Source organism: Nuphar pumila, chromosome 4 (genome assembly GCF_984573655.1).
Source record: "Nuphar pumila chromosome 4, dmNupPumi1.hap1.1, whole genome shotgun sequence".
NCBI classification, from domain to species: Eukaryota; Viridiplantae; Streptophyta; class Magnoliopsida; order Nymphaeales; family Nymphaeaceae; genus Nuphar; species Nuphar pumila.
The window spans coordinates 127,259,443-127,277,454 of NC_143252.1; the positions used below are offsets into that span (position 1 = coordinate 127,259,443).

The 18,012-nt window shown below is 36.2% G+C and overlaps 1 protein-coding gene across 3 annotated transcripts in view; it reads left to right on the forward strand.

Annotated features, from left to right (window-relative positions):
- Positions 1-1,196: 1,196 nt before the first annotated feature.
- The window catches only part of LOC149840982 (NAP1-related protein 2-like), a 70,151-nt gene continuing 53,335 nt past the window's right edge, over positions 1,197-18,012 (forward strand). For 2 of the 3 annotated variants that reach the window (XR_016431621.1, XM_090004606.1), the window contains exons 1-6: positions 1,197-1,420; positions 14,147-14,269; positions 14,423-14,473; positions 14,634-14,705; positions 14,917-15,030; positions 15,134-15,195. Coding sequence is in view for 2 of the 3 variants with exons in the window: in XM_090004606.1 (XP_089860732.1) it covers positions 1,292-1,420; positions 14,147-14,269; positions 14,423-14,473; positions 14,634-14,705; positions 14,917-15,030; positions 15,134-15,195 (551 nt within the window). In the remaining variant the exon portion in view is untranslated. The remainder of the gene's footprint in view (positions 1,421-14,146; positions 14,270-14,422; positions 14,474-14,633; positions 14,706-14,916; positions 15,031-15,133; positions 15,196-18,012) is intronic. The other variant, XM_090004607.1, reaches the window with a different exon arrangement.

An 18,012-nucleotide genomic window follows, 5' to 3' on the forward strand; every position in this document is an offset into this window, starting at 1 on the left:
CTGAACGTGCACAACATGATCACGAGCAGCCGATTGCATCAATTGAAACTCATCAGGAACTGGACTTGGATCCAAATGCACATGTGGACCATGGGTTTAAGGGGATATAAAATAATGTTTTTTGTTCTCTATGATGGGCCTAGGTGGGTACATAGGTTGTTTTGGGATGGGTTGAAACTGAGTTTGGAGTTGGTTAGGTGTTGGTTCAAATTTGGGTCTTGGGTTTGGTTTGAGTATATCTTGGGTAGGTAGGGATGTAAATGGTTGGGATTCAGATCAGATGTAGCCAATACCATACCTGACCAATCAAATTTTGGCTAAATGGATTCGAGTTAGGGCCAAATCCACTTTTTTACATGTAAACATATTCAAATATTTGCCAAATCCATATATTTTTCATATTTAATAGCAAAAAAATCAAAACCATATTTGCATATGATTATAATCGGATATGATTTTGGCTTACCAAATGCAACTAAGTGATCAAATTATGCAAAATATCAAATAACATACGATTCATTGACATCTCTGTCAGTATGGTACCTAACTAGACATGTTGACCCTTAACCAAGGGTTGAGACACTTAAAAAGCGGTAGATTTAAGAAAGTGCACAAGCATAGGCAAGTGGATAGGATGCACACAAGTCGGGTTCGAGTCGAGCTTGGTTTGGCTCAGCTCGAGAAGAAAATCTAGTTGTTCAAGCTCGACTTGAGCTTTGTCCGGGATCAGCACAAGCTGAACTCCTTTAATTTAAAAAGTTTTCAAAGTTTTTAAAATTTGTGTTAAAAGCTTTCTTTGAAAAGGAGGAAAATGATAGGATTTGAACCCATGCCACCAGTTAAGATAAAACTTCTCTTTGTGGTGTATACATATCCTATGCCACCTGTTAAGGTAAAACTTTTCTTTGTGACTACATTATGAACAAAGTGCATACATATATAAAATCTAATTTATTTATATAAGCTTACCGAGCTTATTCGGGCTAAATGTTCAAGTTCAGCTTGTTTACGTGTACCTTGTTCAAGCTTGACTCGTTTATTTTTTATTTTTTCGAACGAGTTTGAGTTGAGCTTAAACGGTCGAGCCCGAGGCAACCTGAGCTAGCTCGGTTCGCTGTACAACACTACTAAAGGAGGCTCGTTTAAGGTAAGGTAATCCTCCCCTCTATTTAGAGTTGTGCAAGTGGAGCCCATCTTGCCAGCGAGAGAGAGAGAGAGAGACCCTTCTTTCCATCCGCTTCTTGAGAGGAGTTAGGGTTTAGTGGGGGCGGTAAGGGAGGGGTTTAGGAGGATGGTTACGGACAAGAGCAAGCGGTCCAAGGCCTCTGAACCAGCCGAGGAGGATGGCCACGAGCACATTGACAAGGAGCTCGTCCTCTCCATCGAGAAGTTGCAGGAGATACAAGATGAGTTGGAGAAGGCAACCTCTCTCTCTCTTTCATCTCTCTCTCCCTTACTGTTGATAAATGTATGTGGCCATTGCCAATAGTTTTTTTTCTCTCATTCATTAGGTTGGGTTGTCGGTAATTGACATATTGGTCGATCACCCACAAGACAAAAATCGCAATTGTTTGTTTGCACTTGGCTTTGCATGTTTCTGAAGCGCCCACATAAGTTTCTTTGTTAGTTTGTCACTTTGATGATCAAATGCCCAGAAGAAAAAGAGAACGAGTATTTGGTAAATTTTGGGCTTGTTTTGGAGAATTTCTGCATTATTTGTGGAGTAAATCAATTCGGACGTTATGTTTTTTTACATAGGATGATTATGTGCAATGCTTATTTGCTACTGGTAATTCGTCCTCCTGTTGTTTGGACAAATCGATTCTTTTGGTGTCATTTTGTTCGGTTTGTTCTGTGGAACGGGATGTAACCCTTCTAATTCTTCCTCCTTTTTGTGAATGCCGGTCGTATCTTAGTTGGGTGCCCCATTGTGTGAAAATTTGAGAAGGTGGTCTATTATTGGTTGCATGCATTCACATAGCATACTGGATATAAAATTCATTGTAAACAGGGACTATGGGCTCATGATTTTCAAATGGAAAAGGACACAGTTTGTTCTGTTTGGGCAATTTTATTCATATTCTACTGCTTGTATAAGGGTAGGACTGATTTTTTAGCTTGTTATCTAAGAAATTGTTATTGCTTCATTGTTGAAAACGTGGACCAACAGTTGCACTATAATGTTGTGTAACTTTCATTAAAGAAAAACAAAAGCACAGTGTTTTTTATCTCTAACCTCAACCATGCATTGGTCAAACTATAGGCAAGACCATCTTAGTAGCTTGTGATTGCTTTCACAATATTCTATTTTACCAGCAAACTAAGGTGCAGCATTATACAGTTATATCATTGAACTCTAATTTTCTCAACAGAACAGCATCCCATTTCAATGGCTGTGACTAGTTAGTCATGGTGGAAAATCCAATGTTTAGCAAGTAGTGACCTCCTTTTTCAAGATAAGAAAAGAAGAGGAAAAATAAGAAAAAAGAAAAGAAAAGAACAACACTGCAGCATCATAAAAAGGATTTGGAAATTATAATAGCCTTGCATCTCCTTACATTTATAAATCATTAGTCAAAAATATGAAAAGATGATAATTACCTCTTCTTTACCTTTCATGAAACTAGCAGGTGGAAAATGCTACCATCTTATTTTTTCAAACACAATAAAGGATCCCACAATAACGGCTAGAATCATGGAAAGCCAGATTCTTATCATATGCTAGGAGACTGCTTATTATTCAAAACACTCTTAATGCAATTCTTGTGTTTTGGATCTTATCTTTTAAAGTTCCAAAGAAGGTGACAGTGCAATTAGAAACCATGTTCAGGAACTTTTTGTGACAGGATTCAAATTTTGGGAAAAGGCCCCACTTGGTGGCATGGGAGGTGCTCTGTAAATCGAAAAGTGAAGGAGGTGTTGAGCTTCATAGGATTGTGGAGCTGAATCTTACCTACTTGTCTAAGCTTGTGATTAATGTCTTTTTTTGGAGACTCTCCTTGGGCAGATTTCATGTGTTCCAAATACCTTCGCAATAGAAGCTTTTGGGGGTGCTAACTCAGACGTAAGCTCTGGAGCTTGGAAGGGGATTGTATGGGGTTGGAAACAGATTGAACCTCTGATGTCTTGCAAGGTGGCAGAAGGGACTTGTACTTGGTTTTGGTTGGGTCCCCGGTTGATATCTCTCCTCCCTGAGAGGGAAAGATGTAGGCTAGTAAGTATGAAGAAAATATGTGTAAAGGATGGTCTGGCTCTCTGTACGGATCGTTTGGATCCTCTCCTTGGGCTTGAAAGCTTATGGCTTAATGATGCAGAGCAGGCCCAGAACAATGATGCAGAGCACGTCCCAGATCCAGCAGCAGCAGGCAGAGTTCGTTTCGGGTCCAGGTCCAGACCCGAGACCCAGATCCAGCTGAAGCCCTTTAAACTAGCTTCTTAGGGTTGTGTGAAGAGGGGGGAGGGGGATTGAAGATCGAATTAACGCAGCCTCTCTTTTCTTTTCTTTTTTCTGTTCGTTCAATTGCAGCCTTGGTTTCTTTCTTTCCCGTTGATTCCTTCATTTATTTCCTGCATTCAGTCTTACGTGAATATTGTTTATTTCAGCCTACTGTTGTTATCTTATTTCAACTTAGTTCTATTGTTTGCCAGTTCTACGTTTTCTTGTTTTTTTCTATTAGTGTCGTCGTTTTCTTTCTGCCCATTGTAAGTGTCATCAGTTTTCGCAATTAAATCTGCTGCTCGAATCTAATGAACCGAGCCCTCTGTTGCTTCATTTGTCAATGCAATATTGGGTTCACACGATCGTAACTGAGGAGCGTCTGCAACGTCAATCCAGCCACTGGAGACGCTGATCCTGTCGCTGCGTTAATAGCCCTCAGTGTTGGCATCCACACGTCAGCGTCAGCGTCAGATATGTTACGCGGCTGTTCGCTTTTCGGTCGCTGCATCGAAGAGCAACAACGTTAGCACTCGTTATCGCGAGAACATCGTTCCCTCGCTGCATCACTTAATCTGATAGGATTTTAGCTGTCTCCCAGACCTAATAAGCTATGGTGGAGAGGCTCTGTATGGGCTGAGAAAATCAGTCATAAGGATATCTAGGATTCCATTCACAGTGATGCCCCAACCCATGAATGGTTTGGCTATGTATGGGCAAAAAAAGGTGTCACCCAGGGCAACATGGGTTGCATATTTAGCTAGCCACAACAAACTTCTTACTAAGGATAGGCTGAAGGGGTTTGGAGTTGCCTTACCTAACAGATGCCCAGTCTTCTTCAAGCAAGAAGAATCTCAATTACACTTGTTTTTTTCGTGTCCTGTTGCCCAAAGGATTTGGAAATATGAAAAGGACCCCGCATTCTGACTTTATTTATGAGCTAAAATGGTGGATGACGACTTGCTTCCACCCTTTGTGGCTCAAGTTGTGTTGGATCGTCACTTTTCATATTGTTTACTGAAATATTTGGAAGATGAGAAATGCGTCCTATCACGAGAGTTCCGGGCAGATATGAAATAGTTGAAATGGTTTGGGCATCATGTATAGAACACTTTGTTGTGCTTGAGTGGCCGATTTCCCAGCAGAAATTCATATCTTTGTTTGTCAAAATAGGCTTGATAGTGAATAGCTTTTGGCTAGCTGATTCTAGCTCTTTTGCGATTAGATTTGCATCGTGCTCCTATAAAGGCTGGGATCTCATTTCTTTTGCTGTCTACTCTAGAAAAAGACTTATTTTTTTGGGAGGGATGAAGAGAGCATCTACCACCAACCTCGTTGAAGGTGAATGTCTTCAGTACTTATCGTCTCTTCCTTAGGGAACACGTGTGCCTAATCTCCAATAATCAGCCATGGTGCAGGGATGTGAGAGCTACTGCTTGAAGGGTGACGTATTTCAAGACCAGTTTATGATTTGATTAGTTCTTATGTCTGTGAAGTTGTTCTTCTTAAGGGCCCTTTATTGGCTATGGGTTATGAGTTTTTCTTCCTTCAAAATTGTAATGATTTGATTTGGAATCACAATGATATCAAGCACACAATTTAAATCACAACACTGATTTAAATATAATTATCTATACAGTCAAAAATAAAATTTTTCAAGACACTAAAAAAACAAATTTCACATGATAGCTCTTACCAGAGATGTAGAGACAATTTCTGGAGTATGAGTTTGTGACCTTTATGGCGGTTGTTCTAACTAGCTTTGACAACTCTTATTTTGCGCTTTTATACCAACTCTATAACGACCCCAATTGACCCTCGAAAATAGTAGATTTTTTTTTGTTAAAACAATTGCAGAAAACATTCCAAGGATCCGGGGTACATTACAAATTTAATATATCCATCCACAAACCATTCCATGCACAAATTCAATTGAAAATAATAAATTGAACTTTATATAATTAAATCAATAAGTTAGAAGTCCAAAATAAAAATCGACTCAATCACATCTCACACACAAGTCAGAACTCAAGCACCAAGTCACAAGCCTCGAGTCTTCCAGACAGCTAGTCCTACGCATCAATGAGCCCCTGTGCCTGAAAAACAGTTTTAGAAAACGAGTAAGAATTGAAGTTCTCGTACCAATTCCTCTAAAAATCTAACTGTAAAGGAAATAACATAAATTAACTCATGCATAAGTTTAAAAGGAAATCATAAGCAATAATTTACCAAAAATAACTTACCATTCAAGCATTCAACAATATCATGCGAAATAAAATATTCAGAAATGCATGCAATGCAACTAATGTTGAACAGTAAAAGATGCATGATTTAATGCACATGCATGAATAACTTCTTAAGTTATTTATCAGAGTTGCTTTGCATGTATATCTCTATTAAATGCACAACAAATTAATTTTCGCTTTGTCTTAAAACCCACGGATATGCAAAACAAGCAAAATTCCCAAGGTTCAAGGTAGTTTTCAGTTATAGCTTAACACACAATTTGTATTTTAATTACTGGGTTCTACTTATTCCCCGACTGATTTTTGGAATCATCACCATCAATCGAAACATTAGGAATCATCACCTAATGTCAGAATATCAAAAAAATCAACATCCATTGATGCCACACTCTTGGTATACCAATAACTACAGCTGAGTTAACAACACCACCTCAGGCAAAGTGGCTGAAAGCTTCCTAAAATCATGGCCGAAAACGTGAACCTCACGTTGGGTTCCGGGGACACAATTACACGCGGATTTTAGTATCCTTACGGTTCCCCATAACTGTTATCCAAGATTCTTACACTATAGAAGGGACATCAAGGAAGAGCATAATTATACTATTTTAGTCACTTTTACCATTTAAATCAATTTCAAATTCTTTACACAAGAACCGTTTTTCAAATCCACATGCAATAACAATTTTGGGACATGACCCTCACAATTTAACAATGTAATTAATTTTAGAAAACCAATAATTTTCATAAATCATTTTGCAATGCATAAGCAATTTCAATAACACTAGAGGAACACATGCGCCTGACCTACATAGACCCATAGTGGTTCACACTTAACTACTAATATAATCTCAAAAAGTGATTCATGCCATTGCAAAATTTCAGTGAATATACATGTATATTCCCAAAATTTCAGTGAATATACATGAATACACATAATTTTACTATTTCTTTTCACAATGAACATTCAAGCACAAAAATAACACGCATTTAGCCATGCACATACACATGCATATAGAAAGCTTGCAGACCACACTATTCATGATCAAATTTATGCATATGATCAACAAACATGCAAACAATTTAGACAAGATTAGATTTATGTATATGATCAATAGTCATGCAAACATTTAATTATAATCAAATTCATACTTATGATAAAAAACTACAAACTGATCTGTTTAGGATTAGATTTGTTTACATAATTGGTTGACAGGAATTCAGCTGACAATATATATATATATATATATATATATATATATATATATATATATATATATATTGATTGCAAACATGCACATGATCAGCTTCATGCACATGAATCAGCTAGCAACAATAGGTGTATATATTCTGATCAGATTCATCTACATGAAGTTGACTGCAAACATGCACATGATTAGTTTTATGTATATGAGTCCGCTGACAGAAATAAGTATATATATTTTTATCATGTTCATGTACATGATCAACTGACTCCAAACTGCACATGATCAACTTCTTGTACATGAATCGACTTACAGAATATGCACTTATATTCTGATCAGATTCATGTACATGATCAGCCATCAACTGACTGCAAATTGCACATGATCAACTTCATGTACATGAATCAGGTGACAAAAATTAAGCAATATATACACACATTCTGATCGGGTTCATGTATATGAGCTGACTGCAATTATGCACTTGATCAACTTCATATACATGATCGACTAACCTCAAAAACATGGTCAGATACATGCACAAGATTCGGCTAGCTCCAAACATATATAATCGGCTACATACACAAGAATGAGCTAGTTGCAAAAAACATATGCCTATACATCAGATTCATGCACATGATCAATGAACAACATATGTTATAAATCAGATTCATTTGCATAACCGACTAGCCAGAAAAATATATTTATGTTTATAACTGAAAAAAGAATACATATATCATATCCAAGCTCATGAAATCGGCAAACTGAAAAGCAAACATTTATCAGATTCATGAACCTGAATAGGCAGACTCATAATTTTATATATTTATCAGATTCTTGCACAAGGATTGGTAGCCTGATAAATATATATTTATCAGCTCCAAACACAGGGATCGACAGTCTGATATATATACATATATTAGACTCAAATACATGCTCTGAAATACATATATGTATCAAATTCAAATACATGATCTGATATATATATATATATATATATATATATTTAAATAAGATTCTAACACATGATCAGCAGTCTGAAGTTAATAAACATTATCAGGTTCATATACCTGAATCATCAGACTGACATATATATTAGGTTCTTGCCCATGAATCGACAGAACTGAAATATATATCAGTCAGGTCCATAAACTCGACAGACTGAAAAATAAAACATGTGTGGTCAGGTTCGAATACATGAATCATCAGACTGGTATATATATCATATTCTTGCACATGAATCGGCAGGACTGAAATATATATCAATCTGATTCATGCTCATAAAATCGACAGACTGAAAATTAAATACATATATATAATGCATGCTCATGAAATCGAAAGACTAAAAATATGTGCATATATTATATCAGATTCATGAAGACGTAATTGGATACTAGAGCAAATACATGTATCAGATTTCATGAAGTGGACAACCTGAATATATATATATATATATATATATTGTGATCAGATTTCCCGTTTTCCTCTCTAAGCCCATGCTTAAATCAACTTACACAACTCTCTTCCCGTTCAGATTTAGAGAAAAACCTGTACCTTGATTCGAAAGTTGAAAAAAAAAATACTAGTGGAAGGATGAAATACGTTGAAAAAGCTCTTCTTCTTCTTCTTCTTCTCTCTTCCTTTTTTCTTCTCTCTTCTTCTAGCTCACAATTTTCTCTCTCTTCCCTCTCTTTCTTTTTTCCTCAACTCTCTCTCTCTAGAAATCGAGTTATATAGAGAGAGGGGTTCCAACCTCTTTTTATAATAGTGTATAGTCTCTAGAGGGGGGGGGGACGCCCCCTTCTAGACTCTTTTAGGGGTAGAGGTCTACCCTGGGAGAACGCTACCTCTAGCTAATCTTATCTTCTTAATTTTTAAATATTTTATTTATTCTTATGGAATATTCTAGGGAGGACGCCCTCTTCTAAACATCCGTATGGGGTAGAGTTCTACCCCAGGTAGAACTCTACCTCTTTCTTAGTCTTTAATTTAAAGTAGTTGCTTTTAAAATTTTAAATCCATTTTAGTTTAAAAATAGCATAGATGGATTATGGATACAGGTTAGATCCATGATCCAAATCCATATCCAAAATCTAATTGGATCTCAACCCAGACCGGATCTTACTCAATATGGATCATGGATTGGGTTAAGATCCATATTAACATAGATCCAACGAAGGAGGTCGAGTCTGATCCAAACCGAAAAAGACTCAAAGATAGTGGTTGGTCATTTTAGAAAAATGTTTTTTTTGAGCCAATCATGATCCGATTTCTAGAAAACAGATCTCCTCAGTGATCTACCTTCTGAAACGGATCTACCAATGGTCTTAGTACAATTTCGCTTCCGAATTTTGCCTGAATTTAACCTAAATTTAATCTAAATTTAATCCAAAGTTTGCTTGAATTTAAAGGTTAAAAACAATTAATTTCATAGATTTTACTTAACATTTATGGATCTTGTCAGCGGGCTCTGGACCAAGCCCAAATCCAAGCTGACGTCATCCCATAATTAAATATTTTTCAGGATTTTATCAAATTAAATATAAATATTTAATTTTAAAATTATATTTTTAGGCTTAGAAATCATGGAAAAATTACAAGATATTACAATGTTTCTTGAGGCTCTATCCGATCTTCTCGATCTCCCACGAGTCTCTTGAATGCATCAATAACATCAAAAGATCACCAAGGCTTTGATACCATGTAATGAAATACAAAAATGTCACTTGTGGACATAGACAATCACAATGACCACTTATGGGTCAAGTACATAAGCACAAATGCACAGAAATAAGCCACTTAAGGGCATACAACAAACATAAAAATATAGGATTTGTATTCAAAAAATGCTCTAAGCAAAAACATATTTTGAGGAGGGGTTTCAATCAACCCCTATATATACAAGAGGGAGTGCCATATAGTTATTGGGCCACTGTTCTATGGCAATTTACCATAAGACCCATGGCCTATTTAATATTTACAATTAAAGTAAAAAAATAAAAGAACAAAAGTATAAGGAAACTACTCCAGTGACAGACATGTACAATGACCAAAATGCCCCTACATAAGTAAAAGACCAAAATGCCCCTATTACATTGACATCACTTTGCTTGTGTTCAATTGTTTCTCTAGCCCACATGCTGCATGGTAGTTGACCTGTTTGATGGGACTGAAAATTTCTCCATCTACGAAAAACTTTTGGTTATTGGTGGACCCCAGTCCCTCCATCAACCACTTCAAAAATTCCTCTATTTTTTCTGCCATTTGGGAGAGTGTTTATCCTAAAAACCGGAGATAAAAAGTCTCTGGGTGCCCCCAGCAACTTTCCTATGCATCTAGTTTCTCGGTTCTTGAGTACTGTTTGTAGTAACACTTGTAAGTAGAATTAAATAAATTAAGTGACTATAACAATTGCATGTCTGATGTCTCCCTGTGCGTTACATTTTAGGTGGTTTATGAATTATTTTGTTTTCTTATTCCCCAAAGAATATGATTACTATAAAAGTAGTGTGCCAAGAATGTGAGGGATATTCTATTTAAAAGCGCCATTTTATCAATTTCTGCACCAAATATAATCAGGCTTGCAATTTAAGATATGTTGTCAGATCATCGACTAGTCCCATAGCATGTTAGATAGTCTAGCTCCTCTTCGTTTTATGAATGGGTCCATCTATTTTGAGAAATTTGTCACATTTTATGCACGTCTGTTCTCTCGTTCAATGATGGAATCTTATTCAAAACTCTCCTTTTTCGTAGCATTTGCTGCAAATGGTTGGCTAAATGGCTTTAGAATTAGGTCATTCTGTTTAAGTCATCCAAGTTTAGGCAAATCTTCATAATTATGCCATTGAGCACTGAGTTGCAAAACATTATTACTTGGATATTTGAAGGCAATCTACACATTCAAAACTCACTGAGCAAAGAAAATAAATGACTGTTAAGGTGATTGCACACATGCATCTTGTTCTTTGCTTGGACGTCCACTAATGGCTGTTGTTGGAGTGGCGTGGAGGTGAATTTGCTACAGATGCTTCTGCAACCCAATGCCCTTTGAGTATTGAGTTACAAAGTTTCATCACCTAGGTCCTTGAATGCGACTTGCACATTCAAACTCACAAACAAAGCCTGTGTGTGCTTGGATGCATGCATGTTTTTGGTTCCATGCTTGCAAGTATGTTGACATAGGGTTGGAGTTGTGTAGATGGGGATATGCTGCACGCACTTTTTGAAATATATCTATGTGCCAACTTGTAGCAGTTATGTGAGGGTACAAAACAAATTAAGATATTACTGCCCTAAAGAAGGACCGAGAATAAACACCAAAGAAAGGGAAAAGAAAATTTGCTTTATTTTGATGAAGGTGAATGTATGCATTTTAAAGCACTTAATGGTTTGAGGACAACCTTTTCTCCTTTTCCTCCTGATCACTTAAAGGAGCTTATAGTTAACTGAACCATTGTCACAAATATTGTTCTTGGGAATTTCTCAGCAAGGGAAAATCTTGAGAGATTTTGAAAAAGTTATTTTCTTAGAAAAATCTCACTGAATTCAAAATTTGTTAAAAAATGAGAAAAATTAAAGAAAATGAAATAACTCGCCAAGAAAAGAGAAGGATAAAATATGTAGATAAAGAAAAGAATGCCAAAATTGGAAACTTTATTCATTCTCTAAATCAAATAGAAGTAAAACCTACTTTCCACTCTCTATGTAGGGAAATGAACGTTGAACTAGAAAATAAACACGCATCATTGAGAGAGAGAGAGTCCAAACTGAAAGCTTAAGCCATATTACCACTCTATTGCTCTGATCTCATCTTTACCTTCTGCCTTGTTAACTTTTTTAGGAAATTATAATGAAAGGAATATGATTTTTACTTGAGGAAAAACATTAAACGGCCATAGGCAGAGCTAGATTCTTCAAGACCAAGGAAAAAGGAAGAGCTAAGCATCTACAGATAAATTTGTAGTTAGTTACTGTCACCTGGCTTTGGTAACTTTGATCAAATATGGTATCATGGCATAAACAAAGTTGGAACTTGGAAGTAAGACAACTAACCTGCAGATCTAGAAGTAGGGAAGTCCTGAAGCCTTCATATAAAGTAAGAACTAATACAATGGCAACATCAAATGGCATATTATAACAATTAACCATATTCATCAGACACAAAGCATGGGCATAAGAATGAATAACAGGATATATCTCTAATGAATTTGAGTGCTTCCCCAATTGTAGAATTCCTTGGCTTGTTCTGCAAGTGCTTCAAGGACCACAAAGAAAATTAGGGGAAAAAAGGAAAGAAGAAATGGATTGAGGAACCAAAGAGCAATCCAAAGAGTAGCTAAGACCATTGCTTAGGGCAATCTAATCAAAGCAAGAGTAGCACAAAGTGCTTGGGGGAGGTGTAGAGGTGGCCATTCGGCCCTTCACAAGTTGCTTCTTTGAGGGTTTTGTTCTGCCTTTACTGTTGCTTTGAGTAAAAAAAAAAGGAAAATAAATGAAATAACGACTCTCATATCGACCAAGAATCAAAAGTGCTCCCCTCCCCCTCCATGTCTTTAAAACCCTCCCCAACGCCCAATGTTGTTTCATGCTAAAAGCCTCATGAGTCATGACTATAAAAGGACTTTAAAAACTTTTCAGGCTTTTAAAATTTTGAATTTTTTGAAGTGTTTTTATCACAGCTTATTTAAAAACTTGTGAAAAAAATCATGGGAAATTAAATACAGGTATTTTATTGAAAATAGCACATTTTAAACATGAAAAGTTCCGGCATTATAAAATTTGCTTTTTTCACGAGAAATTGAAAATCTTGTCGAGATTTGTGATTATGAATTGAATAGAGGTCATTCCAATGGGGAAGTTATCGGTCACTTTTGTTTGTTGCTTGTTTCTCCATTATTTATTTTTCATGGAGTTTATTTTTAGCAATACCACTGGGTTTGGCCCCTCAATCTTATCTTGCTGACACACCTGAAAGGCCTCACTCTTCCATTTTTGGCTGGTAATATCCCCCATTCAAACATTGCTTGGGTCTCAAAAACTTATCCTTTGATACTCTTGTATGTTTGCTGTGATGCACAGTTGATTTCAAATCTTTTTATCTTTATCCAATATGGTGTTTGTCCCTTATACTTTCATTCAAGAGATAAATGGGGTGTGTTGTTGATGCATATAATCAGAGGAAAAAGTCAAATTATTTTGAATGTAGCCTTAGTTCATGTGCACTGACATCGCTATTAAAAAGATGTTAAATAATAGTGAATGGTTGCTTTTGTATTCACTCCTCCCTTCTTTTGCTGAAAAATTCATGGTTGTTTTTTTGCATGGTTGACTGAGAAAGGGATGCACACAGTCTGCATTTGAGTATTGGTGAGATGATATGATTTTCATATATATTTTTAACTTGGATTTTGCATCTAACCTTCGATATTCATTATTATAGGATTTTGGTTGTCCTTGTTTCAGATGCCATCATTATTCACAGGAAACATCATGATATTTTGGTGATGTCAAGATGCACTTGTGTGTTCTCATGTAATCAGAAATATAGGAAGGTTTTTAAAGTATCATGGATTATGTAAAATGTTTTGTTCTAGGCTGGTGGTTCATCATATTTTTTTGCATTTGGGGTCTGTTTGCCATTTCTGCGGGCCCCACAATGCAACACACACACTGGACCCCCCTTTTCCACAGATTCAGTTCCTGTGTCGGGGGTGTGGTCCGATTTGTATTCCACGAAAGAATGTGCTGCGGCAGGTTCTGCCATGGCACCTTCTTCTGTGACATGAAAACACCACCTTGTTCTTTGTACATAAGGGCATCTATATGGAATCTGTTTTAGGGGTTGTATAGATACCAAACTTTTATTGCAGTGCTAGCTCCTAAAAATAATCTGTCTTTGTTTGCAGTGGATGTAATTGTGTTGCCTAGTCTTCAAAGTTCAAACAGTACTATGAACCAAATGTAACTTTGTAATCTTGAACCTTGTTTGTTGGAGTTAAGGGTGTTTTCTTTCCATGTATGTCTTTTTTGTGCAATTAATTCTTTTCTTAGTTAATTGTTCTAATATTCCTATTTTATTGATGTTCTACCCAGTTCAAGATTTGCAATGTTCTGCACCATAGACTCTCTCTCAAAAACAAGAGAACATAACAGTTAAAAGGATTCTATGTTTATCTAATCATTGATCTCTCTCCACTTATTAAGTGTAATGGCAAACTTTTCTCCATATTATCTATTAATATACTTTGTAATTGTCTTGATAGGTCAATGAGGAAGCAAGTGAAAAAGTGTTGGAAGTTGAGCAGAAGTACAATGAAATACGGCGGCCTGTTTATATCAGACGGAATGAGATAATTCAAACTATATCTGACTTTTGGCTGACTGCAGTTCGTGATTCATCCTCTTTATTCCTAAATTTATCTGTTCGCTTCTTTTTCTGTTTTTTTTTTTTTGGGATTCAACTTAGAATCATTTTCATGATTAGATATCAGATGTTGCTACTTCATACAATAACATAACTTTGAAATTACACATTGCAGTTTATGAGCCACCCTGCGCTTTGTGATCTCTTAAATGAAGAGGACCAGAAGGTCTGCTCTCTTATGCACTTGATGTTTGTTTTGTGTCATTCTCTTAATTCCTTTTTTTGTACCCAGTAAGCTTTCCTATATTTTATTTCTTAATGATTTCAAAATATTGATATATTGCCTAAAGATGGATCTATTAATGCTTATTTCTTGATTGACCTAGATTTTCAAATACTTGAAGTCACTGGATGTTGATGACTGCAAAGATCTAAAGTCAGGCTACACCATCACATTTGTGAGACTCTCTTCTCCATTTTCAGTGTCCAAAATTTAGCTTTTTATAATTGTTCCTATATAGAGATATGATAAACAAGAAATTAAATACTGGTTTCCAGTTCTATTATTTAGGCCTTTTTAATTATTTATATTCTTGAGGGATAATATAACTAAGAAATACTAAATGCTGCTTTTCTACTCTGTGTAATTCTGTAACTGGATTGTTGCAGAACTTTTCACATAACCCTTACTTTGAAGATTCAAAACTTACTAAAACATATTCCTTTGATGAAGAAGGAATGCCAAAAATCACTGGTACAACCATCAGATGGAAAGATGGAATGGTAAGGATACTTCTGGTGGTTTTGTAAGATTCCTCTGATGACTCTTTATGTATGTTTTTTTATTTGTATTTTCCTATTTCTTATTATGCTTAAACTTTGGAAGGATATTGCTAATGGTGTTGGTAATGAGAAGATAGGGAACAAGCGCCCATTTACTGAGGACAGGTAGGTCTTGAGGTCACTTTTGTATTTCTTCTGTAGTCAGGTGTGTGTGTCTATATATTGTGACTGGCAATTCCTGTGATGCCTTTGACTTTTGATTACATCACCATATGTATGTGCTGTCTAATATTGATTCTAACCGATTGAATAACTCATAACTGGGAACAGTTGCAGGGAATCTCCATAGTTCTAAGAGATTTAAAAAGCTTTATGGAAGGGCCTAATTAATGATCATGGCCATTTAGTATTTGCCTTTTCTTTTCCCTGTCTGAAATTTGTTAATGATTAACCATTGGCTGGAATGCTTTGAAGGCAATAGTTTCCTTGATCAGCTTTTTTGAATGGTTGGCCAAGCAAAATCATTGAAGGAACATCCATTATAACCATACCCTAAATTGATGCAACTAGCCTTTGGTTTCAAATAGTCATTCTGTTTTTAGTAATTGTGCAACATGTCAGTTGTCTTCTGCACGTGATTCATGTACAAAGGCTGAAGTGGACAAAGTTTAGGTCTGTCTAAATATAAATGCTGTTAATTTGTAGGCCTGAGGTGAATTCTTACTGATTATCAGTAGATCTTTACTTGATAATTTTGCTAAGCTACTTTATAACTAGTCTGCTAGAACTTAGTTATGGTATTTCCTTCTACATCTTGATGTGACCCGTTTTGTGATGAATTTTACAAATGGGGTTTCTCCATTTGGTTGGCTTTAGCTGACGCCTGACAAAATATGGATATGATGAACTAGGTCAACTTGGCCCTTTTTTACTCCAGGTTACTAATCTTTCCATATATCTTTAGTTTAAGATGGCAACCTGATATTACATGAGTTTGCTTGCTTGGCTTGGTCTCATTATTACCCTTAGTTCAATGTTGTCAATATCGGTTTGGGACCCAATTCGGTTTGATTCAGAGAACTGGCTGATTCAGACTCAAACCAAATTGAGCTGAATTGGTCACTTTTACTTGTTTCATTATAAAAATCACTAAATTTTTAAAAAAATTAAAATATTAAAATAAGGGTCGATCCAACCTTGATTCAGCCCCGACCAGGCTGATTCTTCCCAATTTGAGATGAATCGGGATTGAATTGGCAGCTTTGATGCATATCTGCCCATGCAGGCTGATTCACATTGATACTGACAACATTGCCTTGTCTTTTAACCACTCATTGCAATTGTTGTAACCTGCTCATTCCAATCCATGCCAACTTATCATACAGTGATATGCTCCAGGGGCCATTCTTCTTATTCGCCATTGCGTGTAGGGCTGGGAAATGAGACGAGTAGCTTGCCGTTCGGCTTGGCTTAGCTTGGAAATTGGGCTCCACAAACCTGTAATGAAACAAGCGTGGATACAAATAGAAAACCCACAAAGGGATTACAACAAACAATAGAAATTGCACAAGCAATAGTCCACTATGGGACAATACAACATTCAAATGAAAACAATCACAAAGGCACAATATGTGCATACAAGAGCCACAAAGGGCGCAAACAATAAGTAAAATAAATATCTTTGTTATGAGAAATGCTTGGAAAAGCATTGAGTTACACAATAGGGGAGAACTCTATTTATAAGCCAAAAAGGAGGCAGCCCAACGACTAGTTGGGGCTGTTCCAACAGTCACATTGTACATATTAAATAAAAAAGAAAAGGAAGATTAAAAAACAAAAAGAATAACAAGGACCCCTAATGGGTCAACCCTACAACAAAGGGAAATGACTGATGAGAATCACAAAGGCACAATATGTGCATACAAGAGCCACAAAGGGCACACACAATACATAAAATAAATATCTTTGTTATGAGAAATGCTTGGAAAAGCATTGAGTTACACAACAGGGGAGAATCCTATTTATAAGCCAAAAAGGAGGAAAAGGGGCAGACCAAATAGTGGTTGGGCTAGCCCCCAATGGTCATATGACTGTTTGGACTGGCCCAACGACTAGTTAGGGCTACCCCATCCGTCACATTGTACATATTAAATAAAAAAGAAAAGGAAAATTAAAAACAAAAAGAATAACAAGGACCCCTAGTGGGTCGACCTTACAACAAAGGAAAATGATTGAAATACCCCTGATGGGTATTTTAGTTTACACAGACACACACACACACAAATATATATATATATATATATATATATATATATATATATATATATATATATATAATGGTGTGATCACCGAAAGTTTGCCAAGAAGAGACAAAAACCGAGGTGAGGAAAGGCCTTAGTGAAAAAATCTGTCAAGTGACATTTTGAAGTCATGTAAGGCAACTCAATAGTTCCTCTAAAGTGTTCCTGACGAATATAGTGGCAATTTATCTCTTTGTGTTTGGTTCGTTTGTGGAATGTGTGATTGCTTGCAACGTCGATAGCACTCTTATTGTCGCAACACATTTTCGAAGGATTAGAGATGACTAAACCTATATCTTTGAGAAGACTTCACAACCAAATAATATCCATGGTTGTCATTGCCATGGCTCGATATTTCACTGAATGACAAATAGACCTTCTACTGGTTCTTACACCTCCAAGATACAAGAGAGTCCCCTAAAAACACTCACAAACAGTAGTTGGAGCTCTATTATTAGGATTACCTCCCCAATCTGAATTAGTATAAAAAATTAAATCTAAAGAAGAAGAGGAGGATAGAAATAACTTTTAGTTATAAAATTCCTGATATATTTGATAATTCGTAAAACAATACTCATTTACACTGAAGATGGTGCATGTTGGAACTAATTGGTTGAGTGTACCACATGAGCAATGTTTAGTCTTGTGATGGATAAGTAGGTCAAGGATTCAACCAGTTGTC